This window comes from Drosophila santomea, chromosome 2R (genome assembly GCF_016746245.2).
Source record: "Drosophila santomea strain STO CAGO 1482 chromosome 2R, Prin_Dsan_1.1, whole genome shotgun sequence".
Taxonomy (NCBI): Eukaryota; Metazoa; Arthropoda; class Insecta; order Diptera; family Drosophilidae; genus Drosophila; species Drosophila santomea.
Genome location: NC_053017.2, coordinates 16885360 through 16911362, shown reverse-complemented (window position 1 = coordinate 16911362; position 26003 = coordinate 16885360). Strand labels below are relative to the sequence as shown.

Genomic DNA, 26003 nt, shown 5'->3' with positions numbered 1-26003 from the left:
CCCCCCTTCCGGAAAAACCCCCTTCCCCATGAAGCACGCTCGCATGTTGCTGCTGTGATTGCAACGCACTCGAGAGCAACGCAATCGCAGTGCACAAGAGTGAGCAGCATTAGAACAATAAATTCGAGCGGGTTCGAAGGGGATGGCTGGCTGGCTGGCTAACGCTAACAGTAAATCACATTATATTTCTGTGACGTAATTAATGCAAGTAACACAGCGTAACATAATTAGAACCCACACACACACACACACACAGTGTCGAGCAGAGATGTGTGTATAAACATATATACGCATTTGGCTTTTAACCCACATCATGTCGTTGGGGATTGGGTTAGGGTATGGGTTAGGCTATGGGTTAGGGTTAGGGTTTCGGTTAGGGACCAACAGCTTTATCAGCACTTCGCAGGCGGCAGCAGCCACAACAACACCAGCAATTACTTGTGACGGTTTTATGTTTATGCGTTGGCTTAATTAATTCAATTAAGCGCACATTTATGCTCCGCCCGAAGGATCCCGAAACGGGTACCCAGTCGCAGCTACCCACCTTTTTGGCGGGAAAATGCTGGCGGAAAATGAGACCGACTGGCAGCGGGTAATCCCCCAGCAATTAGCATTAATTACGGACTGGAAACGTAAATCTTGTCATTCGCTATATGCAAAACGTACTCATGCTCATGCTCATCTCTCAATGTCTCTTTTTTTCTCTCTCTTCTTCGCCTCTCTCCCGCAGAAGTGCGCTCCATTCACGCCAGCAACTGCAAGGCAGCACAACAGCAACAACAGCAACACTGAGACAACGGCAACGGAAACACAAAGCCCAGCAACGAATGCAAGATCACAACAAAGCGAAGAAAACCCAACCAGCAGCGCAGCGAATTGCATTATCAATGAACAGAGAGATGAACCAGCAACTGCAACTGCAACATCAGCAGCACCAGCAGCTGCAGGAGCGGCAGCAGCGGCAGGGAATGAGGAAACCAGCTCGGTGGCAGTGCAGGTCAGTCAACCTGTTTCCTGTGCCGCCAGAGAGCGGAGAGAGCTGCTGAGAGCCAGCAACACGAGCACGCCAGCAAGCAGCACCAGCAACATCAGCTTCGTGAGCAACATCAGCGGCGAGCGCTCGGCGATCAGTCTCTCGGCAACTTTCGGCGGGCCAACACTGTACAGCGCGAACAGCAGCAACCGGAATTGCTACAACAGCAGCAGTAGTAGCAGCAACTATCGCCCACTGTACGATTCGAGCAGCAGCAGCGTGCTGCGGCCCAACAAATGTTTGGCAGAACTCGAGCGTCTCTATGCCGAATTTCGCGCGAGTGAAAGCAGATTCGAGCGGGGTCTGAGCCAGTGCCAGTTGGACATTGAAAACGCCAACGCCACCGACACCGTTAGCGAAATGCGTCTAAATGTGCCAGCCACTGCGGCAGCAGACACTTCTGCTAGTTGTAGTAACTCCCACAGCAGCAGCAGCAGCAGCAGTGTGTTTCTCAATGTATCCGGCAGCAGCAGCACCGACAGCGACGACAATCAAGTTGTCGATGAGGCTAGGAGCATCAGCAACATTGCTGTGCTGCCAGCAACAGCAACAACCACAACAGCAACAGCCACTTCCAAGTCCTGCCAGCGACAGCCGAGCCTAACGATCCAAGTGAACAACAACAACAGCAATAACAGCACTAACGGTACTAGTAACGGCAATCGGGTCTCGGTGGCTTCGCCCACCAGCATTGTGAACAACAACAACGGCGTGTGCGTTGTCAACTGCAGCTACACCCCCAGCAGCAGCAACAACAACAACAACAGCAGCAGCTGCATCAGCAACACCACCAACAACAACATCAGCAACAATAACAGCGTGGTCGAAATCAATAAGTGTGTGCCAGCAGCAGCCAAAGTGTTTAGTGCAAGTGTTCAAAATCAAAATAGGCTCAATAATAATAGCAGCTGCCCAAATGGGGATCAGCAACATGTTGCTGCTGTTACCACGGCCAGCAATAATAATCATGTGCAGCCCGATAACAGTGTGAATATAATCAATGTGAATGCCAGCAGCAGCAGCAGTAACAGCAACAATAACCACCCACGCACCTTCACCTCAACGGAATGCCAAACGGATGATCTTTCAGCCAGTACATCATCCAACCTGCAACAGCAGCAGCAACAACAACAACAGCAGCAGCAGCAACAGATCCGGACACGCGAGCAACGTCGCAAGGAGCGGCGGGAACGCCGGCAGCAGCAGCAGCAACAGCAACAATTTCAGCCGCATCATGCGCGACGTCACCCGCCCCCACCTCCACCGCCCCAACTACACCCACCACCGCATCTGCACCACCCACATCCCCACCCACTTCCCCACCCTCATCCGGCCGCCATGGGACTGGCACGCGCTCTTCTGCCAGACATCCTCCACGCCCACTACCCGCCGCCCTATACCGCTCTGCCCGTTCCCGTTCCCGTGCCCGTAGCCATGTCCGCTGCTCCACCCCCGGCGACTGCTGTTGCGGCATCTGCTGCAGCGGCGGGCCAGCAGCCAGCACATGCAACTCCTGCTCCCACACCAGCGCTGACGTCCGTGATATCGACGGTGCCACTGCCGGGTCCGCTGCCAGCGCCCCTCATGAACGACGGACGCTTCACGCTGCCGCTGCCCATCATGCGCAGGTGAGTTCCAAGCCCACTAGCACTGTCCCCCAATCCCCAAGAGCAACTCTCTTCCCGGACAGCATCGATCACTCATCCGAGCCGTTACGTTCGACCAGGCACTCCTTTGTCGTTTTTGGCCAGTCTCGAATTTCGTTTTCCTAGCCCGGTGAAAAGTGCACTGAGAAAAATGTGGGGCAGTTTTAAAGATAACAGGATGCGATTTCAGGACCTCTGTTAATCCTTAACATGAATCTGTTTACAGAGTTGTTATACCGAAAATCAGTTTACGTTATACATACAAACGTACACATGTTTCCATATGGTTTGCTGAAATAGTTTTTGTGTTTTTGAAGCGTCTTCAAGTACAGTACACTTGAAAACACTCAAAAGGAAACCCACTTATATTGGGATAAACATGTAATTCCTTTGTAAATAAATATAAATAAAAAGTAATATAAGATACAAATAGCGAAGAGAATAGTATCTTAATAAATGAAATAATCACTTGGCAGAAAAATGAACTAAGATGGGTTTAATATAGCATTGGTTCCCTGCTGACTAGATTTATAAAGCAAATTTCGCACTACTTTTAATTACTTGAATTCCATGCAAATCCGAAATGCCTGGCATTTTTCCCAGTGTCCATTTCGACATTTTCTATTACCACATACTGGCTGTTGTGCCGCTCTTCCTGCTTTCGAGTGTTCGTGTTCGTGTTAGACGGGGCCAGACATTATAATGATGGTAATTTTTATGTCAGTAACAAATTTCTTGCATGATTTGATTCTCCACCTCGGCGAGGGACCAGCCCCAAAGCCCGAAACGAGGAAACCAGGTTCAGGTCCATGCCGGTCCGCCGGGTCGTTTGGTCGCTGGTGGTGTAAAAATTAATTCTCAACGTTGACAGCTTCCCAGAAATTAACCAAAATGTAGAAAAATGAATGAACGATAGAGAATAGAGTAGGCGAGTGGCTTTAATTTAAAGTTCAGGCAAAAAAAGGGGCAAGAGTTCGGTACATTTGGCCATTACTCTTGGCTAGTTTTCGCCGAAAAGTTTTGGGTCTTCAGTTTGGGGCTTTAATAACTCATTTTTATTATAATGAGTTCGGACTTATCTGTAATTGCACATCTAGCGCCGTAGTTTGGCTTTGTGCTAGGCTGACTGGCCATAATTCTGCGATACTGGCAGATCGGACTGGCCTAGTCGCTTTCCCACGCATTTATTGCCTGGAACACTGAAACACTTATCTATAGTTGGGCACTGGCAGAACCAGTTTTCATTTGAGACCGCCACACAAATAATCGATGCCGCGTGTACTCGAACTTGTATCTCTGTTTCGCCATTTGTATCTGTGTCTCTTGCTGTTTCAGTTTCTGAGTTGTTTCATGCGGCTAATGTAGCTGTAGCTGTAGCTGTTGCCGTATCTGACGGATGCGCTATCTGTCTAATGGGCTCCCTAAACGTCTCGAAATGAAACAAGAACCACCACTTCAACTCCCACCGCTTGATCGTTTGACATTTTGCGACAGACGTTGCTCCAGTAGTCAAGAGCAAATCGTGTTTCACAATTTTAATTATGTTTGCCCATTGATGAATAATAATTGCAAAACTGTGTCAGGCCAAACTGAGTGCCTGAGTTAGCTATTCTTTGTCTAAATTGGAGGCGTGTTCGCCGGTTGATTAGCATATTTATGAAGAACGAGTACGAGTTCAAAGTTGGCCCATTAAATTAATTGTTTTTTCGAGGCAAGGGTGGCACTACATGAAGGTTAAGTGATTACTAGATTCTACTGCGACTTATCACATATCATGCGGTTTAAGTCCTACAAGCGAGCCTTTAAATTGGATACTTCGCTCTAAGCCGCTTACCTTTTCCCCCAAAAGATTTACAGATAATTGGGTCGCTTAATAGAGATTCCTGACAGTGAAGTGTGAACAGCATTTCTCAATGAAAGGGTTTATATACATATACATATATATAAGGAAAGCGAAGAAAGAGCCCAAACAACAAACCGCAGACATTATCTGCACTTTTAACACCTTCTGCCTTCGTCCCAAATTAACATGCTCTTACACAACGTTTTTTTGCTTTTTTGTTACTTTACCTTACCTGCCCCAAAAGGTGTAAAAAAAGCGAAAGTTTTTCAGCCTCAGCTTTTTTGGGGGATAAAGAGGAGCAGGAGCAGGAGCATTTTGTGCCGACCGGACCAGGAGTAGAAGGGTCGCCTGGAGGACCGTGTATAATCTTGAAATCATTAAATAACCGAAGGAGAAAAACACAGTCAGCCAACCAACTCAGCCAACAGTGGACCCAAAATGAAAAATGACAACAGCAAAAATAACAAATTCAGAGAGCAATAAAAAGGAAACGTGATGCCGAACTCACGTATAAATCGGTGTAATCATTTCTTTGTTGCTTTGTTTTTCTTAGCGTTTAATTTTATTTTGAAACTCCGACAGAGCCAAGTTAACACAGAGAGACAGAGACAAGAAAGGCGGTAATAAAATCACTCGAGACAAGCGACGCGGGATGGGAAGGAGAAAGAGAGAGAGAGATCGAGGACTGCTGTCTTTTTTTTTTGTTTCGACCACTTTCACTTTCGCATTCGGTTTTCTTAGGTTTTTTTTATATTTTTGTTGTATCTGTATCTACATCTGAATCTGAATCTCCGGCCTGAGGTTAACGCAGGCCGAATGGCCAACAGCTTATCATAAATTTGGCTTAAAGTTACCCAGGCACTCAATCCACTCACTCATGAACGATGTGAACTCGAACTTGAGGCATAAATCAAAAACAATTTAGTTAACATCATTTGGACGTGTGTTTCCTTTATTAATTATGGCGCTGCGGCTAATTGCAAATTGAATGGATGGACTGCTGGGGATTTCGCTGAGCTGACACTGAAATCGGTCCTGTTAACGGATGAGTACGGGAAACCAGTTTGCTGGCGAGTGCCAAATACAGAGTCCAAATACCCCGAAACTGGCATTTGTATTTGCATTTGCATTGCCGTTTGCGGAGAAGTGCAAAAGTATCTGCCAGATACGCCAGCTCGATATCAACATCGATGATTCAACATTCAACTTCAACCATGCAAATGGAAACGAAACAGAAACAGAATAAGAAACAAAACAGTGAGAGAGGCAGATGCACCGGGAGCGAGGGAGACAGCGAGACAAAACCAGAGAGACAAAAACCAGATTTCAGCCGAAAACCACCAGGTAAAACCAGCCAAGATCGAGTTGCAACTCCGTGTCGAGGAGAGTGCAAAGAAAGAGACTCGGGGCGATCTTGTCTGGGGATTCTGCAACAATTCGGGGGATGACACACTTTTCCGCCAGCTGGAAAATTGAGTGATTTTTCATAAATTTTCGTTCGTATCTCGGCAGCGAGAAAATCAGAGCCCAAGAGCCAGCACTCGACACAAAATGCTGCTGCTGCTGCTTGCTGTTGATGCTGCTGCTGCTGTTGGTGGTGGATGTTGTCAGTAGAACTGACCAAACAACTTTCCAGTTTTACGGTCTTGCAACTGCCAGCTTCTGTCCTGCTCTGCCCTGGACTCCTGCTGTCCTTCTCTCTCACCGATTTGGCGACGTTGGGTTTATTTATTTTTATAAGCGAATAAACACAGCCAGCAATCAGAGGAGTTTACTAACACTAACCGACTGCCGGCATACCCTTTATAGGATATACCTCCACCCATCGACAAAAGTTGTCGCCCGTTCAAGAAGCTCTGGCCGCAAAACGAATCGAAACGGAATGAAGTCAACCGGGAAGAGAACTTACCAAAAGTCAATAAAGCCAATAAACCAAAAAGTTGCCATTCTCCAGTCGAAATGATATGGGTAAAGAGAGGGACTTGGTACACAGGAAAAATTATGTAGTAAGAGCACATTTGGAAAAAAGCTAGTAATAAAAAACACATTCTAGATTGTTGCTTAAAATTAGATAAAAAATCTTTACTCATAATAAAATAAAATGCTCATATTAGATGGATTAGAGATCATTTTTTTTTTGAGTAGGCTTTATAAGTTACGAAGTGCTTGCCACTTTTTAAAATTTTTCTCTCTGCATTCTGGCCATACCCATGCCCAACCGAAATGCGGTTGTCTGCTTCAGCTCCGTCTGTTTGTGCCTCAGCTTCTGGGTCCGTCTGTGTTTGTATAGAAAATGCATTCGGGCCAAGTTGAAATGAGCCGGCAAAATGTAGCAGCAACATCGGATGAGGTAGCTGCAGCCAGCAGCAGCCACATCACAAAATAGACGGGCCAAGTCGCAAACAAGTTGCCAACAAAGTGGAGAGAGTTGTCGGACGATGGCCAAAGGGCCGAGAAGAGACAGCCCAATCTTCTGGCTTATTAAATTGTCACCCGAGTGCATTCGATTCGATTCCATTCAATTCGATTCGATACGATGCGATGCGATTCGCTTTGATTTGGGTTGACTGAGGCCCAGAAACCACAAAATGCCAAATCTAATGGGGTCTCGGCCGTAATTGTGCCACTGCAATTAAGTCCTGCTAACTGTGGTCAAATTGTTTTAATAACTTTTTAACAGCCACAAATGAGCCCGGCCTTGAGCAGTGGGAAACTGACAGCTTTTTCTCTTTTTTTTTGCGGTCAATTTTCAGATGGTTTTGGTTGTCTGGTTTTTTTTTTTTTTTTTTGTTGACTTGTACGTTTTGGCCATTACAGTTCAATGCCTTGGGCAACGCCGAAAACAAAGCCCGGCCAGCTCATTGTAAATTCAGATTCAGAACTTCGCACAAAAGGCCAAACAAATGGCGGCGTTTGATGCAAATTCGGTGTGCCGAGGCACACAATACAATTATTCCCATGATGGGCATCATTTTAAAGCAAGCGCATAAATAAACTATAATCATTTGACTTGAAAACCAGCGCATCCAGTGTTTAATATACTAACTGGAAAACACGTGTCTCTTAAGGTAATTCTATATGACGAGGGTTTCCGTGACAGGATGGAGAATGTCTCGAGTTGAATCCCCTCTAGTGGTTTCCCCTTTCGATTCCCCACCTGGGGTATCGCCTGTTCGAGTCGTTCGTTTTGCTTTACTATATACTTTTTTTTATTTTGTTTATTTTTGCGGCTGCTGCGGTTTTAAACAAAAGTCCATAATTTATGTTATGGCTAAGCTCCTCTCTCTCTCTCTTTTACAATTTTATTTTGTTTCTGCGGCGAGGCTTTTGTGCAACGAACTGAGTTCGATGGGATTGGCAACTGGGCGTGTGTGGCATTGATTTGGGGAGGGGCTATGCTATAAAGTTCAACTAAGTTCAGGTTTGCGAAAGCACATTGGAAGTAAATGCACTAAAACTGGCATTAAAGCTGACTCAGGAGCAGACCACTTGACCCGCATTATGGCCGGATATGTGGGCGCATTTCACCGTCGTTTGTCCAAATTTTGGTTGAATAATCGCGCCATTGGCACATGCTGCAATTAAACCTAAGGCTTACAGCTTACAGCTGCCAGCTCTCGATAATTAGCCGCACATTTTGGATTTTCAACCTTTTGGCTACGGCATGAGGTAATATTTGGCGAACCAGTTTCGTTTGGCCGACAGATTTTCGGGTGAAAGTTAACGATTTCTCAGCTTGTTTGTTGCGTAGATCTGTGGATCTGTGGATCTCTTGATCGATGGTCAGTAGGTGGGTGCATATTTACCTATCGAGCGGAGAAACTCCCACTCGCCATGGGAATCCATTTACGATTCCCTCTGACGCTCGACCTGTTTGGCTTCAATTACCCCGTTCACAACAAATGCCAGTGCTTAAATATTTAAAACCAATATATACCAAATGCGCAAGTGTAATGAGGACGTACAGGAAGTTGACTGGGGAAAGCGCATTTTAATGGCAGCATTTTAGCTTAAACAGTGTAGCGCTTACCCAAAAAACCAATTGCCAGGCAGGCGAGCTGTAGCAGGATGCTACCATCCATCCGATGTCTGAATCTCTCCTCTGCAGATACTGAAGTCCTGCCATTGCCACTCTGCCACACAGAGCACTGTGTCAACTGTCAACCGCAAAATGCGCGCGCTAAAAAAAGGACAACCGAAACCGAAAAAAAACAAAAAAGTAGCAGCTTCCAAAAGGATGCCACGAATTTCGAAAGAGTTCGGGAGTTGAGTCGGATGGGGTGACCTCTGTATCTCGCACTGATTTCAATTTAAAGTGCAATGAGTTTTGCAGTTTCGTGGCTGTTTTGGTGCTGCTGTAGTTTCGCTTGTGTTGTTGCCGTCAAAGTTGTTGCCAAAGCTTATTTGTTCGTTGTCTGCAAATCTGCTTGCCACATACAAAAAAAAAAAAAGACACGGACAGAAACATTTGCACTTGTAATGCTTGTAATGTAATGCGCATTGCTGTTGGTGTTTCTTTTTTGTTTTTTTTTGTTGTTGTTGTTGTTTTTGTTATTTGTAGCACAGCAACAAAAACAGGCAACGAAACAAGCGCGTTTCGCAAATTAATTAAAACATTTAACAAATGCGCGTGTGGCTGCCGGGTATTCTGTTCCAGTATCCTTTTTGTGTGTCCTCAGCACTTGAGCAAATAAAATGCATAATTTATGTTACTCCTTCGTGTTTTCGCCCAAAAGCCCCCAACTGCGTGTGCGTGTGTGCGTTTCTCATAATTACTTAGACATACACACAGCATTTACGGATGGAGGACAAGGGCAAACAGAGACTTACAATTTGTCTTGGCCTCCCACGCGGCGTATGCGTGATATTTGCGAGTGGAAGGGTTGCGCGCACGTTGCCAGTGACAACTATAAATGTCTTGAAGTTCGAAAGGGTGGAGGATTGGAGGTGGGCGGAATGGGATCCAGGGGTCATAATTAGAGAGCACCAAGCACGAGCACTTTCATAAGCCAAACTAATGGAGAAGATGCTGAAAAATCACCGCCTCAGCCGCATGGTAAACATGAGAAATGGGAAACGTTGGCCCGGGCAACCGCACGAGACAAAGGCGGTAATTTGACGCAGCTGGGAAACAGCAGCAGCAGCAGCAGCAGCAGCAGCAGCAGCAGCAGCGACTGTTGCAGCCACATCTATATAGACACACGCACACTCAAACAAGGCCGCTCCGAGTTGACGGCCCAACTAAAAGTCAAAACAAATAATTTGCTATAATAACTAAGAGCGTAGCCAAACAGCTGAAAACAAAAGAAGAGGGCGATGGGCAAAAAAAAAAAAACGGAGAAAAAAAAACTAAAATAATACGAAGAAATTGGTTGAGAGATAGGCAAGTGGAAGTGAAACAAAGCAAACTCTCATCTCTTAGCCACAAAAGCCAAGACGTAGAGAAAACTTTCTCCTCGGCTAAACGCTTCATCTGCATGAGTCGCTGCTGCTGCCTCTGTGTGTGTGTGTATGCCAGCTGGTGTGTGTGTATGTGTACGAGTGTGTGTGTTTGAGTGTGTACTTTACAAGTTGAGGAGCCCAAGATGGGTCTTACCCCTTTCGGGATCGGGTGTATCTTGCCTTGGAAACCCTGCTCCCCAAGCCGCAGAGCTATTAAACGCACACTTGCGACGACTTTTCACACGCAGACACGCCGCAGTTTTCCCCTTTTCCCCTCGCTTTTCCACCACCCCACCTCCCGAATCCAAATCCCTTGGCCAAGTGGATGCAATTTTTGCATTTTACAAAGCAAGTTTTGCAAATCTCGCACAGCTGCGGTTAGTCTCCATTTACATGGGGCCCCCGCGAAATCCCCTCCATTCCACGACAGTCAGGGGGTCTTTCGTTCTTTCCTGAGCGGTGGAGAGATAGAGATACTACCCGCATGGTCATAATTTCGTTTGGTTTTCGTTCCGCTTATCGGCAAACTGCAATCAGCATATAATTTTTGCCCAGCCGCACATAAAAACGAATCGAAACGAAGCGAAGGGAACAACATGTGGCCGGCCGGCTGGACATGAACACCCTCATCGTATCTCATGGCCACGGCCCCATAGTTCATTTGGCAGACCCTCGATAAGGCGGACGCCCATCACAGACCAACCAACCAACCAAGCAACCCCTAGGGGTCGCATTCTGAGTCACAGCCTGAACCTAAAACTGGGTCCAGAAAGCTGACCACTTCGCAGTTCTCTGTGTCATTTGGGTGGCGAAAAAAAAAAGAGAAAGAGTCATGGAAATGGACATGAAAATGAAAATGTTGCTGAACGCAGGCTCAGGAAATTATGCGTAATGAAGTAAGCACTTTCTGCGGAAAGGGGATTTCGGCTATCAGGAGGATGTGTGTGTGGTGTGTGTATGGTGTGTGTATGGTGTGGTGTGGAATGGTATGGTAAGGGCCTTGTGTTGATAGCTGGAAATTGCTTGTTGGACAGACAACTCGGACCTCCCCTTTGCCATCCTCCCCTTGTTACACAGTGCAAAATAGCCATAAGTTCAATCTATTGTTCAAGCACTATTTAAGTTAGGGGAATATAGCGAATGTGAAGAGGAGGGTGACACGGACATAATTTTCTAAATGAATCCATCGTAACTAGATTGCAAGTAAACACAACCCTATGTCATATGAATGTCTCTTTTTAAAAACCAAAACTGTGTGTTCTGGGTTGATATGAATGCATATTTTATAGGTGACTACTGACTATTAAGATATTCCTTATTCAGAAAAGATTTCTTAGTTAATTTAAAGTCGCATGTCATAACCTTATATATCGCTTGTTGATCCTTTGGCAACTGTCGCGTTTTTTTCTGAGTGCAGATTGCTTTTTGCGGCCAGCTCGGGTAGTTTTTATTCGCTTCGTTTCCGCGTCAATTTCCTTTAATGCGCTGTGGCGTGATGTCCCTTGGCTCGGTCGGTCCGAGATACTCAGCCCTCGTATCTGTATCTGCGTGTTCATATGTATCTGGCGGATACATGCGAGTGTGCCGTACTGTGTGCCGTGTGTCTTCATATAACTCTCAATCAGTTTTGCGCTTTATGCGCATTTTTATGGCTTTTGCCCGGCTCAACTGGATGGGGTGTTGTTTTCTTGTTGTGCGCTTGCTGTGCGCTTGTTGCTGCCCAGCACTGTATTTTATCTACGTAATTGAGTTCGTTTGCACATTAGCAGCAGAAACAACAGCCCGAGTTTTGAATGGCGGCGGGCTAGAATTATGGCCAGAGTAATTTGGCGAGTGCCATGTGTTTTTCCGGATTGCCAAACGCGCCAAACTGCCCAAATGATCCAATTTCGCTTGATTCGATTGCCTGACGACAGGCTATCGGTTTGATTCAATTCACGCAAATTAGTAAGCGCTGGCATTTTGATCGGGTGATGATGATAAATCCGTTACGTATTGCATTTTCACTCTGTTGAATGCCTCATTAAGGTACACATTATCGTTATGAAAATTCTATTAAAGTCTTACGAACTCAAGAGCCGATTAAAACCTCCAGTCTCCAGTTATGGAAAACCATTGACGGTTATGCCAGTCCTTAAACACCAAATGACCCATCATCGATGCAGACCAATTTCCAGCGCACAAATAATCAAAAACTAATTGCCAAAAAAGAGCGGTTAATGGCAAGGGTAATGGGCCAGTTGCGTGCCGAAAATACTTAAAGGTGCCTGCAGAATTCGGCAGGTTATCGCCGGCCAGCAAAAAGAGTTGAAAGAAACTTTAGCTGAATCACGACTTTGGTACACTTTTGTGGCCAAAACGAAACGAAACGAAACGAAAGCAATCCGAAAGCGAGCCGGGGCAGCATTTCAATCAGCTAACTGCCAACAGCTAACAATCCGGCAACGTGCCGGGGGCAAGGTGTCTTAGAAGCATCGCCAATCTCGTCCAGAGTCCAGAGTCAGAGTCAGAGCCAGAGCTTCGCTGCAAATTAGCCACATTTATGAGCATGACCAAGTCGGATTGCCACAGTTCACAGTCGCCACAATGCCCACAATACCATGGCAGCACTATAGTTATAGCAATAGCACCACCGATTTTCATTTCAAATTGAACGAACGAAGCGCACTGAACGTGTGAACGTGAATTGGTAATCGATGAGCATTGGGCATGGCTCTGACTTCGCTTTTGGCCTGGCTATTTCTTTTGAGCCAACTACTACTACTACTACTACTCGTACTGCCATCCAGAGCTCGGGGGAAAATGCTGCGGTACGTGCACAAGGTCAAGTTGTTTATGGCCAGCACTTGATATTTGATATCATCGCCAGTGCCTGGCCACAATTTGTATTTTGGATATTGGTCTTCGGACTTTTTTTTGTTTCTTTCGTGTGGCGTTATGAATATGCATGGCTATGGCTGTCTGAGTGCCTCAAAATTTATTTGATATTGAGCTGAACGATCGTTCTCAGGTGGAGGGAGGCGAGTTCATGTGACCCAATCTCTTCTTACTCAAAATCAGGCGATACCTGTGTATGCTCAGGTTTTCCGTTTGAATCACAAATCGTTTGGCCATGCTTGAAGAAAAAGATAAATATTTGCTTGACTTTGAGTGCAAACCATGTGCTTTTTTATGATCAGTTGCATTCGGCTGGAGCAGCTGGCAGCTAATTTATCTACACACATTTCGTTTTTTATTTCCCCGGTTTCGTTTCGTTTTCGTTTAATTTAATAGCTATCATTACCGTTTTATCAGCTATATTTGTATATGGTGTACACATTTTTTATGAGCACTGTTTTAAAGTCATGCCTAATTGGTTTGGTCTATGTGCAAACTAACGTTTAATTCAATAATAAATCATGAGTTGTTATAGAATAAGCCGTTTAATACTGAATTGCCAGCTTTCCCTGATAAATCATTTACACTTGCATTTTGTATCCATGACAGACATTTAAATCCCTTTCCCTGCGATTGACTTCGTATGCTGGCCATGTTCGGTGTCTAGTAGGACATATGTACAATAGATATATCTATGCATCGGCATATGAATGCTGATGATTCTGGAAGCGAAGAGTTATAACTTCACACCCAACCCCCTTGAAACCAGTATACCCATTCGTCGTCTCGATTGTTTGGCTGCTTTTTGTTTTCCGTTCTGCCATCACTTTCCATTTTCGACATTTGCAAATTTGCATTTTGTCTGTTATTGAATATGTATGACATATAAAAAGCAGACATGGCTGCAACAAAAGCAAAAGTAACAGAAACAGCAAAAGCAACAGCAACAATGTGGGCACATTTGTCCCACGTATTCATTTAATTTCTGCCGTGTATTTCATTTCAATCGGCTGTTGCTTTTCATTTGGCGCGACTTTCGCGCACCGAGCACCAATTTGCATATGCCGCAGAAAGAGGCCGAAATATGGTTGGCGAAAGAGACGGATAGCACAATACAACTATAGAGCGGGAAACTATGACAACGCCATTTGATCTAAGCGGCATCTGAATGAATGGGCGTCGAATTAAAGCGGCCCGAAATTGAATATAAACTGTGTTAAAATTGAAAAGTCGAGCTGTTTCAGCGAAACGTGTCCGGATTTTCCGGGAATGTCCCAGTGTCCTGATGTCCTGATGTCCTGGTGTCCCGATGTCCTGCTGTTCGGGTGTCCGACGCGTCCGCAAAACTCTGACAAAAGTCCGTGCTTATAGATGGCAGGCACGTGACCTGGCAGCAACATCACCATGCCACCATTTGCAGGCGGAGAATTTAGAGCCAGGTGGTCCACGTCCACCTCTGGGTCCACCTCCATGTTCCGCGGGGAAAAATGGGGGCCGTCCAGAACCGCCCATTCGAAATTGTTTAATAGAAAAATTATGCACTGATTTGTATTTGTCTTAATCTGCTCCTTTTCGTTTCTGCCTTCGTGACTTCTTTTTGGCTCCCCATTGCCGTGTCGTTTTCATTGCTGGAATCTGGATGGGAAATGGTAGGATGCACAGGGGAAAACCTTGTATAAATAGAACAACTTTTTGGGAAATCTTTCCCAACTGAAACAAAGACAGCTTAAGTGTATTATTTTGTTTGGAGCAGTTTATCTTAATTGATTTGGCGATTGGGTTTGCATTCAATCGAATTGGAATTAGTTTTCCATTTTAAAATGTAAATGTGAAATTTCTTCGCGTGTAAGTGGGCGGCTGCGTCTGACTGGCGCTTATGCAAATCGCAGCCAAGGAATGGAAATAAATTGCCAAAGTGTCGTCTGCAAAGGCCAAAGGATCCGATTCGAGTGGGTGGACAGCGGATTGGAGTGGAGTGGAGTGGGTTGGCTATAGCTAAGCTATCGATGGCAGCAATTTCCGGACCGACCCGAAAAACAAAATGGAACCAAAAAGAAAATGAAAACGAATATGCCGCCTTTACATGGCAGAGTGGCTGGTCGTAAAAACAAACTCCAGGAATCCGCCGCATCAAATTGGCAATGGCCGAGAAAAACAAAGGAAAATCTCAATTGGAAGCTACTGTGAGCAGCACTCAAAGCAAAAACTCCAAATAAAAACACAAAGAAATTGGAAGGGCAGAAGTGGGAAAAGCCAGTTACGGTGTTACCGTTTTCCGGCTGCTGCCCCACGCAGCGAATTTCCGTTTGAGCAGTGAAAATCCATCCCTAAACTGCACAACTTTCCGCCGTAATGCCCCGTAATGTTCGAATCCGCAAAACCGAGATCCAAGACACTGGGCGCTTCGATTTGTCAACGATTTGGAATCGCTTGCATTTTTATTGGCTCTGTCTGTGGAGCTGGAATTTCATTTCATTGGCCATTTCGGTTGACCTTCGCGAGGGAGGGAGTGAAATGGAATTCCTGGCTGGCGAATTCCTCAATAAATTCCTCAAGTATTTGTTTTTGGTTTTGCATAACTCGAAACATTCGCTATTATTGGCTTTCTGCGCGCATTTCTTGCATATCTGAAACCTAAATTCAATTTGCCCAATGCAATGCGAAAGATTTCCGGCATTCGGTAGGAAAGTTCTCCTCCTTCTCCTTATTCAGGGATAATCAAATTTTTCACACCTTACAACATCGGAATACAGCCCGAGGTCACCAGGTGTCATAATCAAATAAACTTCCACTTCAAACGGCAAAGTAATTAGACGTTTGTACGGGGTAAAGCCAAATGCGAGAGATCTGGGCTGGGAGGCCACCGGCCCAGAAATGTTTATTAAACAACAGCGGAATGAGTTGTTGACCTCATGCCGAGAATCGACATGAGCGAGTGTTGCGAAATTCTTTTGTTTGCCAGGGGTAAATACACACACATTCCCTTTCCCATTCCAAGGAAACGATTCGCGTTGTAATCAGAGTTCAAAATGGTTAAGCAGCTGGCTCTCCCATTGATTGAAAATTAACTCCATCCACCTAATTGCAGCGACAAATTGAATGCTTCTTTAATAGGTGATACAGAATCTTTGAAATTGAGTATTCCCAAAAGTCTCTTAATGTGTGTTATAAATAAGACACCTCTTTCGCTTTTAAAGCCTTTTACCCAACCAATTATGGTGTGTTAGCAATAAACATAAAGTCAGCTTTCAGCTTTTGTGCAGCGTAAATCAGATATTCCACAGAGGTTCGCTTAAGTATCTTGCAGATACTTTTGTATCGTTAAATTTGACTCACAACTGATTTAGTGTTTCAGCCGACAAGCAACAAAGAACAAAGCAAACTACTCGCCGGGACATTAATGTATTCTAATTAATGACAACTCCCCGATAACATCTCATGGGTGATGAAACTGAGCTAGTTGAAGAGCCCGCATCTGCGGTGGGTAATAAAAATATAAATATAATAGCTCCCCACTGGCGCACATAATTTTGTCCACAACTTTCCAGCAAAGACCCCTCGCATTTCGTTGAGACAAACGCGACCGCCAAAGAGAATCCATTGGGTGCTAAATTAAATCACTTGAAGATGCCACTGCGCGATATTAAAAGCGCATAGAATTCGAGGGAAATCGCTGGGCAGCGCAAAAGTGAAACAGTGAGGAGAGTGCGGAGTGGCCAAGGGGACTGGGATGGGATGTGACCTACATTGTGGCCAACATTGAGAAGTTGTTTTTGCTGTTGGCATCGTGATTATTGTTATTGCAGCCCATCATAGACCAGCGACAGCATCAGCAGCAACAACGACGTTGCAACAACATCGAGGACTGCATGAATGAATGAGCAAACCTCATGATGGGCTAACGAGCAATTTAAGAATTTAATTTATGTACGTACATACAGCGACACAGATACATGACAGACCCAATCCCAGCAGCAACATCAGCAGCAGGAGCAACAACAACAGCAACTTGCAACGTGCAACTGCAACATCAGATCTCGCAGCCTAATGACGCAGCCACTTAAGCGGTCTATATGTGTGTATGTTTTTCGAGAGAGCGCGCCACATTGGCTGCGGTTCTTGCAGCAATGTTGCTGCTACAACTGCGGCGTCGCGTCGGCAACATGTAAAAGTAATTGCCAACCCGGATGCTGCTGCTCCATGGCCATGGTTGCCTGGCTGACTGGCTGCCTGGCTGTGCCACATGAAAGCCAGAAATTAGAAACGGATCTCAAATTAGAAATGCCTGAGACGCAATGCCAGTGCGACTCCAGTTGTCGTTGTCGTTGTCGTTGTCGTCACGATGTTTGGCACTTGTTCCCTGCCAACAACCCATTTATTTCCCGCCCACCCACATGTCCGCATATGCACATACACACACGTGGGTGGCTAATGCCTTTTTTTACTGCTGAATATAGCTACGCCTGTCTCCTGCAGTTGGCCGCACACTTGGCATGCTGCCCTATATTCCAGATTTCCTCCTCCTTCCAGAGGAGAAAAGGGAGGAGGAGGATCCACTGGAAGCCATGCGTGGGCGTCAATTGCTGGCAACTCTTGCGTTTTATGCATTCAAAAATTGGCAATAAACGTTGGCCAAAACTTTGTCTGCATTGCTGCACTCGAAACAAAAGTTTCAGCAATTAACTCGCAGATGTGGCAGAAGTCGCATCCCACTTAGTTTTTACATTTTTATGTCTCTGGACGTACTTGCCATCAAATTGCTTAAGAATTTTAAATGCGAATGTCACCGAAATTCCTTAGGAAACCAAGTGATTTTCATAAAAGTCACCTATAAAAACGCCGGTGGTCATAAAAAATGCTGTCAATAAAAATGGCATTGCATTTATCTGTACCTACTGTCAGAGAAATCGTAATCGTTTTGTAAAAATGTTGCTTTACAAGATATACTTTGTTAGGCAATAAAAATGATTTCTTAGGATAAAGTTTATCCGATAAACATAACAGTAATGTATGTAATAGTATAAACATACTTATAGAAAAAGAATCATCTTTGGCAGGTCATTCTGACACCTGAAAACTGAACTTTTCTGCGAGTGCAGCTATTTTCGCAGCCAATGGGCAGCGCCAAGTTTGCCATATAATCTTTTACACCCGCATTAAGAGCTCACTTGGCCCGACAGCATGGAGTGTGGGGAGTGGAGCCTGTCAGCCGCCGGAGGAGGGCTCCACCGACAACTCAACTTGCAGATACTCCATTTTAGGTGACGGGGGGCGAGGGAGTCGCTTTCGAAGTCGTGTGCTCGAGTTACGCCCCCCAAAAGATACTAAGATACTGAGATACCCAGTACACTGCCACCCAGATGGGCTCTTTAAGGTGGCAGCTTGGGCGCTGGGTTAAAGCTGGCCGGAGTTTGCCAGTTTCGGTGCTCCGCCGGCATCAGTCAAGCGTCAAAAGCGTTTGCAGTTAACTGGAAAAACGTTGCCCAAGTTTAGAGACTCGCTCTCCGTCTTCTGCAGTTGTTAGTAGGTCAGAAGTTTCTGCGGCTGTGTGTGAAATCGTTACTCCGCCAAACGTACGTCTGTATGTACATAGGTATATATCTAGATACAAATGTATATATGTATATACACAATTATATAGCACAAGTACTATACACCCAACGTGACTTTGTCTCTTTCGCTTGGATATTTTATTGCCGTCTGCGAGTCTCGCTGTGTTTGCTTTCATTTTTATATATGTACATCGCGGCATCGCGACAAACAAACAACAACTGCGATTTTAATGCTGGGTGAATGTCATGTTCTGAGTCGCAGTCTCTATTGCTACTGGTTTTCATTTTATTTCTATTTAACCCACACACACACACTTTTCGTAAAAATAGAATCATGTTTGGGCATTTATTCAGTTGCCTTTTCTTTTCGGATTTTAGAAGTTCCAAGTGTCATGGAACTTAATAGAACACCTCGCACATCTTCTTTATGGAGGGGCAGAAGATTTATGGCAGTTTCCCATGCAGAATACTATCCATATACCGAACAAGCCAATCCATCTTGGTTCTATCAACTATATTTACGCGATTTATTAAAGCAGAATGTCAGAAATTACTCAATCGGAATATATACATGCATAAAGAACAAGCTAGCAGATTTCTCCCTGTGCAGCCCAGATCTTGTGAACTCAAATCACCCAACTTTGGCCCGAAGAACAAGCCAGAGAATCCCAAATGTCTGGCAAATTAACACAGCTCGTAGTTCAGGCCCCCTTCCCAACATAAAAAGAAACCCTTCTTGCCAAAAAAACAACAAAAGCCCGCAAAACAATGAGGGAACAGAAAAAAAGTTACTATTACAAATCAGAACTGCGGCAAAGTTGAAAAGCGCGCTGTAATTATGGCCCCATTCGCAATGGAAAATCGGGGAGAAGGGGAAACGCTGTGATTGAAAGTTGAAAATGGGTTTTGTGGCCTAATCCGTGCCGTCCTTCAGCCGGCAGCTGCAGCCAAAAAATTTGCTTTGTCAGTGGGCCAAAATGAGAAAATCTACGGCCAAGTTTGGCTGTGTATGTGAGTGTGTGTGTGTGTGTGTGTGCCAATGTGCCAATGTTAATATGCTTTTCCAGCTAATTATTTTCATTTGCTGCGCCCGCGGTGATTGCCTCATTTTCCACATTTAATTACATAAGTCGAGGTGAAAAGAAAGGAAAACTAAAGCTGAAACAATAACTGAAACTGAAATTGAAACTAAGCAAGAGCGAGAGCGTAAAGAAAAGAAAAGTACCAATGAATTAAATAAATTAACAAATATTCATGTAAATGAAATTCAACGAGCGATTTTCGCTTTCATTGTCCGTCGCCTCGCATTTAATTAGTTTTCCACTGCTTTCGTTTGATTTCTCACGAGCGAACGGAAAAGCCGCTGTTCGGGGAATTGCCTGATAAATAAAATGAAGTTTTCATTAAACTTTGATTAGGCCTCCTTCTTTTCTTCTCCTTCTAATTGGCGTGCGGGTGCGGGCGGAATTAATGTCTCAGTTTAACGAGCTTACATAAAAACATGAATCAACGCAGTTGCTGTTCTTGTTGTTCGTGTTGTTGCTAGTTGTTGGCGGATGTTCAACTGATAAATAAATAAAAACAACAAAAAAGGAGAAAAAAAAAAGCGATAAAATCCCCACTGAGTCTTATCGTAATGAAGCCGCCTTTGTCTTTGACGCACTGAAAATTGCTTAATCAATTGGAAACTGTTCACTCGCATGCAAATGTCAAACTGACAGATGCCGGAAAGCAGAGGGAAAGGAAACGGAAACGCCATTTAAATGGAAACTCCGCAGAAATGAAAGTTCAGCGATAAGTGCGCGTCGATCGGGAAAATAAATAAATACGCTCAGCCGATGGAACTGTGTCAATGTTGGCAATTACAAATTGCAATAAATAAATGAAAATGAAATGCAGCCTGCCTGATTGAATAATTGCCACACTGACTGACTGACTGCCAAACTGACTGAATGAGCGCTGAGCTGGCTTACTGTCCGTCAGTCGCTGACTACTAGCTCAATACTCACTAGCTCACTAGCTCGCTAGCTTCTAAGCCTTCGATAGACTTATAAAGCGAAAACTGACCCTGAACTACTTTGGATACACATCGCACACGTGTGTGGATTTGTGTGCACTGAGGAAAACGAATGGGATATGCTTCCCAAGCGAACTTTTCTATATCAAATGTGTAGAAAACTCTATCATTTGAGCTTTGCTCATCATGTAATCATATTTTATATACCTGAACTTTTGCGCCGTGTTGTAGAGATTCAATGTAGTCTATTCATCATATAGCAAGTGCGCAATTGCTGTGTTTACTCACATGCAATGGATTTTAACGAGTGCCCAGTTGGGAATGGGAATGCAAATGCTAATGGGAATGGGAATGGAAATGTTCTCCAAGTTCTCCGATTTGGACCGCCCCTAATTAGTGTTTAATCAATCATCTGATGCTTAGCAACACTCAATCACGATGGGGGGCTATCTGCAGCTCGGGAAGATACATTCATGTAGTTGAACTTTGTCGCCGCATGTGGTCGTGATTGAAATGCCGCAAAGTGCTGAGATCTCAGTTCTGAGAGATCGACAAATATGTGGGAACTTTGGGGTGTTTGCTGGGATAAATAACGAACTGGAAATGCGTGTCGCTAGAAGCATTTGAAAAGAGCAAAGAATACATAGTTATTGTTCGGACTGAACTCACCTTTTGGCATTTCTGCGAGCTCATTTCCGAGGGCCTGAGCGATGATGAGCTGAAAAGATCAAATTTATCATGACACGACAACTGATGAAACATTCATGCCGCCGCATCACCGGAGTCAGAGACCTCAGCCCTTTTTGTCAGGGAAATAAAGAGGGGGAAAGGGCAAACCTCTTCTTTAATGGCCCGTCATAAAAGTGTAAATCCCGAATACACGAAATACGGCAAAATCCTTTGCCAGCGAGAACGGCAGCAAATTATTAAACATAAATTTCCGGTTGCCCAACTTGTTTACGGATGTATGTTTGTGCACGTAATTTTCCAACAATTTATCATCTTTTTGTGGAGCGGCTTCGATGACACAAGCAACAAAAGCGCCAGACGCTTTTCCATCCCCTTAACAACATCAGCCAGGACTATAAATATATTTTCTCCTCTAATTGTTTGGCAAGGGTTTCGGTTTTGGTTCGTCTTGGCGTCGGGCGTAGAAAACGCTGGCCGTATCCTAATGAATTTACGCACACACGTCCTTTTCGCCTTTGTCGCCGTCTGTGTCGCATAAATTGTCCTTTCTCCGCAAAAATATTTTACGTCGTCTGCTTGTCTGCCTGCCTGGCTCTTTGGCTCTTTTGCTGCCTTGCCACCAAGGATGCCCAAGGATATGCGGAGGGATCCTTTCAGCTTGTTTCGTGTTGGCGGGCGGGCAGTGCGCAAATTTTTGGTCTTTCGCCTCATAAATCATCAAATTACAACAATTGCGCACTCGCTGCGCTTTTGTGTAGGGAAACCCAAGGATAAAAGGAAAAGGACCTCGCGCGAGACCGTAGCCGTTTGCCAATTTGCTGCGCAGCAAAGCATCTGTTGTCCTGTTGCCATCCCACCTGCGCTGCACGAATCTTCCACGCCACCATTTTGTGCCCTTTGCGATTTTCCAGCTGCCTTACTGAAAATCTGTTTTCCATTCTGCTCAATTCCAGATCCCCCTCGGAGAGATCGGGCAAAGGCTGCTGTGGCCAGTGGTTCGCCGGGCCGCCGCTGCGCGCCCTCATTGCCGTCGTCGCCCTGGGGGGCGTGGCCTGCGCCCTGGGCGGAGCGGCCTTGGGCGCCACAGGACTCGCCGGACCGCCCAACTCCCACCTCACGGCCGCCCTGCTAATGATTGGTGAGTGAGACTTTTATGAGATGCCATAACAGTGTGATAAATATTTGTTAAGGGAAAAATTGAAACTTCAAAGAATAATGGGGCTCATGCTAAAATATTTATGGCCTTTAAAGTAATTTACATTTTGTTTCAGGCCAAAAAAAAAGTTCGTAATTATTAAGCAAATAAGTAATGAGTAATGAAATCTATTTGTGTGTTTTTTCATATTTACTTTTTTTGAGTGAAATCTTAATATAATTTTTTTTTGAAATGAAATGACACTGATTTAAGTAAACACGTTTTTATTGTCACAAATTTGTTCTTTCCGCTTTAATGCAATTTAGTAAACATAAATGGGGGACTTCTCCCCATTGATTGAAAATGCAGAGCCATTTGATTTTTCTGAGCTCAAAGCGAACTAGGCGATTACGTAATCTGGCAAAAATCGAGCAGGGAAAATGGCATTAAAGGCGGCAACGAGCGCCTTTTGATGTTCACTGATGTTTACACAAGCCACGGGAGCGACTGGAAATCCCCCTGGCCAGCGAAATGGCAAAAAGGCGAAAAGGCCTGTGTTTGCTCACAATTGTTACAATTATAAATGCCATTCGTTGCTGTCCGTCGTTCGCTGCTGGGTTTTTCTTTCTTTCGCACTGAAAAGGGCGGCGGCGGCGGAGGAGGAGGTGCCCCAGTGTCTATTTGAGCACCTTTGTATCTCACTGCGTGTGAGTGTGTACCTGAGTATCTGGCTTTGTGCGATACCTCGTGCATCTGCTGACCCAGTTCGAAGAACAAACAAATTTGCAGCCAGACAAGCCAACTGTCAATATTGCCAGAGCATTTAGTTCCGGCTGCGATTTCTTTGGCCAAGCAGCCATCGCTCTATTTGGTCTGATCAACAGGTCTGCGCAGGTAGTTGAACCCCAGCCTCACTTCCACTGCCACTACCACTGTCACTCCCATATAAATGCACTTGGGCAAGCTCTTTTCCGAATTAAAACGTCATCGATTCGAGCGAGTGTGCCAACTTTTGGGGCCACTCATGAATCATTCATTACGCAACCACTGCCGCCGAAAGCGGGGCCAAGTGCAGAGCTCTACTCCACTACTTACTTTTATGTGCACAGTCTGCAAAGTCTGAGTTTTGCTCTAATCAATTGCCGGCGCGTTTAGTTTAGCGCTTGCGAAGCGTGACATTGCGCCATTTTCGGTGGCAATTACCGAAAAGTTTTCAGTCAGTACACTATGACACTATATATGTGTATGTATGTGTATGTGCGGCAGCATTTTACATAATTTAATGGCAATCAAGCCAGCCAGTCAGCAAATCTCCAACTATGTACGGGCACATAATGGAGCTGCTACTGCTGTAGTCCCACCATCATCGTCATCGTCATCGTCATCATCATTATCAACATCAACATCAACATGACGATGATGGGCGAGGTCGTAGTTGGGGTCTTCGGCTTTTGTGCGGAGATGTCACAACGCTCATGACAATTTTCGCTAATAAAATCGTATGCCTAGCTGGCAAATTTGCCATGATGACATGCTCCACTGAATGGGCTCGTTTGGCCGGCAGGAGGAAAAGTGAAAGTCTGGCCGGCATGATTAGGCCTAGGCTGGATTTGGAGCTTTAAGTGGAGCTGTAATTGCGTGCCACGCCTCCCCCTTGGAGAGTGGGCTAATTAATGCTCAAGCTAAATGGATAATCGGGTGGGGGCACTTGGAGGGGGCGTTAACCGAAGTCTAGCTCTGAAATTAAGTCCGTTTCCACCTCTCATTTTTGGATTTCTTCTTTTCGATTTCAGGAGTTGGCGTCGTTTTGGTGACTGTAAGTGGTGCCGCCTGGCGGATGACGGCGCCGGGCGGCCAGAGCTGCCTGGGAATCGGCCTGGGCACCAGCGTGGACCTTGGACGTTGTGGCCGGAGGCCCTGCAGTCGCGGCGGCGGAGCTCCGCACGGTCTGCTCTATCCGGAGTTCCAGCACCGCCCACCGCCGCCCTCGTACCAGGCCAGCATGCAGGAGTATCGACTGAGGTGAGTTGAGTGCCAGGAGTTTGGGGAGCACCAGGAGTACTAGGAGTACAAGGACTACCAGAACTGCTGGTGCATAAATTACACGCAAGGACAGCAGTTGGTGGCGAACCTGCGGCTTTCGTCCGCCACTCGCATGTCCTGGCGCAATTAATTGCATTATGCATAATTATGCAGCGACCAGAGCGATTTGTAGCTACACTGAGAGAATGCCGCCTGTTTATAATAAAAATGTTTTACTATCATAAAACTATTTCTAAAAGAAAGGACACACTAAAACTATTATGTGTGCTATATGGCTCTCAGAAGAGTGTACTTTTCTACCAATATTTGTAAAATAAGTATAAATTTCTATATAGCAAATTTAATGTTTGTTGAAACTCTCAACTATTGTTCATAAAATATATCTGGAAAGTATTTAAAATGAAATTTGCTTACTTTTGAGTATAAAACCCCTCTGGTTGTCAGTGTATCAATTGTCGGTGTCCACATCCACACCATCACCATCACCCTTAACCCATTGGCTGGCCGCCTTTTTCCTGTCGTGCCATGCCACACAACTACAACATCTACTCACCCGAATCCTTTCCGCTTTTCACCCGCAGACTTTTGCTGTTGGACCGCGATCGCCAGAATGGCGTGGTGCGTGGAAATTCGCCGCCGCCCACTTATCGATCTCATGCGGGCAGCCTGCTGAGGTAAGTACTTCCGTTTCCGGCGCAATCCACCAATCCTGCCTGTAACCTCCTCCTCCTCCTGCTCCTCCACCTCTTCAACTTCTCAACCGACTTCTCCGTTCCGCCATTCGTGAGTTATTTGCAAAGTTTGGCGCCTGCCAAACCGCAAAATGTTTTCCACACTGCCAAGGAGGTGGAGCGCGTTAAGGAAAATTGGGGATGTAGAATGTGGAAACATTGGAGATCTGGGATCTGGGGTAACTCTGCTCCGGCGGTTTGGCTTTTGTGCGGTTTCCAAGGGTGTCAACATTGACACATTGCTTTTCGGGGGCGCAAGTTTTCGGGTAATTTTCGATTTTTCCCATTCAAAAGGGACGATTCGAATCAAAAGATTGTCTGATTGTCTGATGATGGCAGCAAACACTCGCCAATTGATTCGGCAACTAATTGAAGAGATAAAGCCATCCACCCCGAATATATATGAGCAATCTGATTGCGTGTCGCCCTCCAAAAAAAAAAAACACGACTCAAGCGAAGGCTATTTAAATGACAAGGACTTTTCAGAAAAGTGGGTGGCGCTGGAATAATTATCGCCCGGAACGCATTATGTTGGGCTAATGAGAAAAGTTGATTTTTATGGCCGACAAATTACTACACGAAGCGAAGACAAAGGCAGCTTGAATTTGGTATTTAAATAATATTTGCAGCTCGTTTTAGAAAATTGCCATTCGAAGCGTAACGTATTTATGTCAAATTAACTTACTTCACTCACACACTTGAATATTTATAATGTGTGTAATGCAAATGGAAAGGCAACAGGGAAATCTGATTTCGGTGCTTCCCCGCACACTTAGGTTAGCCAAAAATGTCAGCGGAAACGGAAGGAAGAGGAAGCAGCCAGGGGAAGTATGTCAAAAAGCAAAACTTATGCAAAGTGTGTGGCAAGAAATCACAGAATTCTTCAAGGCAGGCAGGCAGGAACCCCAGTAAATGTGTGTGCGCCTGAGTTGCGTATTCAAATGACGTTAGTGTTGGTGAGGGGAAAAACTGGTAAAGAATTCTGGGAAATTTC

At 45.1% G+C, this 26003-nt stretch overlaps 1 protein-coding gene and 1 long non-coding RNA gene across 3 annotated transcripts in view; one reads left to right on the top strand and one right to left on the bottom strand.

Moving 5' to 3' along the window:
* Positions 1-22057, bottom strand: part of LOC120445296 — a 30423-nt gene extending 8366 nt beyond the window's left edge. For both annotated transcript variants that reach the window (XR_005615740.1, XR_005615741.1), the window contains exon 1: positions 21080-22057. This is a non-coding gene — a long non-coding RNA (uncharacterized LOC120445296). The remainder of the gene's footprint in view (positions 1-21079) is intronic.
* The window catches only part of LOC120445295 (actin cytoskeleton-regulatory complex protein PAN1), a 35611-nt gene that overhangs the window by 7151 nt on the left and 2457 nt on the right, over positions 1-26003 (top strand). The window contains exons 3-6 of the mRNA XM_039625598.1: positions 731-2661; positions 22054-22238; positions 24029-24257; positions 24860-24952. Of these exons, the coding sequence (XP_039481532.1) occupies positions 731-2661; positions 22054-22238; positions 24029-24257; positions 24860-24952 (2438 nt within the window). The remainder of the gene's footprint in view (positions 1-730; positions 2662-22053; positions 22239-24028; positions 24258-24859; positions 24953-26003) is intronic.